Below are 2,990 nucleotides of genomic sequence, written 5' to 3'. Positions count from 1 at the left end.
AGAACCCCACTCCCAGGGATTTAGAAGTGCATCACAGTAATTCTTATGAATGAGAGGACCGTAATGGCTATGAGTAGTTGCCCCCTTTGTAGAAATAGAGGTGGATAGATCTGGTAATGTATGTTGGAAAAAACATAGTCTAGAACTTAAACCTGCCCAAAAGCATGAAGGGCCACGAGACAAAGACCCGTCAGAGGGGAAGGCTGATATGCAGAATTCCAGACCCAGAGATTGGCTGAAGGACCTAGAAGGAAAGGATCCATTTCTGGAGCAAAGACTATACTTGAATACCAGTACATTTCTGCCAACTAGAATCAAACCAATATATGAAATAGAAAAATTATAGCAAGAAATAATGAAAGCGAATGCCTTAGTTTCCCCTCTCAGCTGCCCAGAATGGTTCAGGAATGTAGGTAGGTAGGGAAAACCACCAGCAGCAGTCATGAGCTCACACACACCTTCACACACACAGAGACATACAGAAGACAGGCAGATAGACAGACAGAAAGACATACATACACACACACACACACACACACACACACACACACACACACACACACACACAACTCCGTGGCATTGGGATGTAGTAAAACCAAGAGGTGAAACTTGAAAGAATTACTCTGTTACCAATTCCCAAGTCCCATATTATTGACACGGTAAAGGTTTGATATGAACTTTTTTTGATATTTGGTGCAACTGCAGGCCCAGATAAGGCTAAATCCCCTATTGAGAAGCTCCTGCTGTCTTCCTCAGCTGGCCCAAATTAGTTTATATTTTTCATAAAATGTAACAAAAGAAAATCCCCACTATATATATATACAAAGAACAATTTTCTGTATGTTTTGGATCTTTTGGAACTAAAACTATAATCTAGGCAATATATTCCCCAGGATATAGAGAATATTATGTATTACTGCTTATCTCTTTAAATGCATGAATATTTTTGGTAGTTACTACATATTAATTTAACTCTATAACTTAACCATCATATCCTTCCACAAGAAACTTTTTTTGAAGTGACAAATAGCATTTCAATTATTGATGCATGAATACCCAAATATGTAAAATTTTTAGTATAATACCATTTACCTCAGGGTACTTCTTTGTAATAGTGACACAAACATTCTGGAGGCCAACATTTATTTATGTTCTAAAACCTTGAAGTTGGACTAACATTGAAAAAAAAAATCTTCCCAGGTGGAATATAGCAGAATAACTCCTAGAAGTGAAAGAAAACCTAAATTTGATTAGGAAATCATTAACAACACATAAGAAGCCTAGGACAGTTATAAAAAAAATAATGAGTCTAAATGTTTGAACCCACAGCATGTTCAGCAAAATGCAAACATCCCTTAGCATATCTTGGATGCCCAGGAAGTTTCAATTGTTATTACGGAAATTTAGGCTTTGTGTCTTAGCTATGTGTCTTGCAGGCACTAAAGTTTACTTCATATTGCTTGTTTATGACAGAAAGGCAAATGAAATGATCAAAAGTTAGATAGATCCACAGGGATCAATTTGAAATAATTGATAAATCTCTAAGAATTTATCTGGGTGTCAGTACTTGTTGAGCTTTCTGTCTTACTGTTGATGCTCACAGAGTTTGGTAGATTTCTATTTAACTGTCCTTTCAGACTTCCTATGAAACGAATGGGCTGATACTACCATATGATACCATGAGGATTTGTACTGCTTGTGGCGATTTATAGATTCAGGATTTATAGATCTAAAACAAATTTATTGGCTTGGAAGTTTGGTAAAAATTTAAGTCTCGGCAGTGGGCCTCTTCTATTACAGGGTGAAGGGGTTGGCATTTGGATGCTATAGTTCATGTAGCAAAGGGGATCTATCCCACCTCCAGCTGCAGAAAGAGCTGAGATTAACCTTTTATCTTCCCAGACTGTTCAGTAGCAAAAACAAAAAGGCATACAAAGAAGAGAGTGTTCGAACATAAGGTTTATTGTTGGTTTTCAAGACTGGACCACCCAGGAAATTCCAGAAATATTATAGGCTCTGTGATCTGGGTTCCATGGCAGTATGAGATAGACTCAGATGTGAGTAAAGGAGATATTGAAGAGAATGATGGCATTCCTGAAGTCCAGCTCAGAAGGCTCTTCCAGGACACTCTGATGTCTTCATGCAAATGGAACAGGAACATAGGTGGATCGATGGAGATGACATTGGCCTCCAGTTCCTCTGAGTTGTTCTTGGCTCAGGGAGACATTAGCAGCAGCCTCCAGAAGACTGGCTGCTGCCCCCTCCACAGCAGCTGGAGCCCCCTCCACAGCTGGAGCCTCCTCCACAACAGCTGGAGCTCCCTCCACAGCAACTAGAGCCCCCAGAGGGCTGGCAGCGACGGGATGATCTGCGGCGTCTGTGGTGGCTCAGGCAGCAACCCCCACCTCCAGAACTGCAGCAGCCCCCAGAGCTACAGCAGCCTCCACCCCCAGAGCTACAACAACCTCCACCCCCTGAACTACAGCAGGAGGACACTGGAGGGCATTTTGGGGGGCACTTGGGGGGACATTTCGGGGTCTGGCACTTGGGTGGGCACTTGGGGGCACACTTGGGAGGGGGCTGGCACTGCTGCTGGCTCTGCTGGCAGGACATGTCTGTGGGCAGGTAGGCAGGAGCTGAGAGAGACAAACAGTAATGACTACCAGCAAACACTAAATACAGTTTTCTGTTCTCGGAATTCTTTCTAGTCCTTTTCTTAGAAATATTGGCATTCGATATTTAGAATCCTCATTAATGGTGTCATTACTCTTAAAATTTTACTATGACACTCTAATGTTAAACCTCATAGAGAAGCTTGTCACACTATCATTTTGTACATATGAATACAGACCTTCCAATAACATTTCTTCAGTGAATGATAAGCACTTCATTTGGCTCCTTTTCTCTATCCCTTTTACTGAAACATCAAAACATTGCTATATACTTCATAGCAAATCTTTATGATAAGAGAAACTTTAAAATAGCATTTA

At 40.9% G+C, this 2,990-nt stretch overlaps 1 protein-coding gene across 1 annotated transcript; it reads right to left on the bottom strand.

Moving 5' to 3' along the window:
- Positions 1-2,226: 2,226 nt before the first annotated feature.
- LOC125997583 (late cornified envelope protein 1F-like) lies at positions 2,227-2,613 on the bottom strand. The gene has a single exon (XM_049766009.1). The coding sequence runs from the start codon at positions 2,611-2,613 to the stop codon at positions 2,227-2,229; it is 387 nt and encodes a 128-aa protein (XP_049621966.1).
- Positions 2,614-2,990: the final 377 nt, after the last annotated feature.

Source organism: Suncus etruscus, chromosome 19 (assembly GCF_024139225.1).
Source record: "Suncus etruscus isolate mSunEtr1 chromosome 19, mSunEtr1.pri.cur, whole genome shotgun sequence".
NCBI classification, from domain to species: Eukaryota; Metazoa; Chordata; class Mammalia; order Eulipotyphla; family Soricidae; genus Suncus; species Suncus etruscus.
Note: the sequence above shows the minus strand (reverse complement) of the source record. Positions and strands in the feature narration are given on the sequence as shown.

What these genes read in the sequence shown, in the direction of transcription:
- LOC125997583 (XM_049766009.1), bottom strand. Translation starts at nt 2,613, where the DNA reads ATGTCCTGCCAGCAGAGCCAGCAGCAGTGCCAGCCCCCTCCCAAGTGT.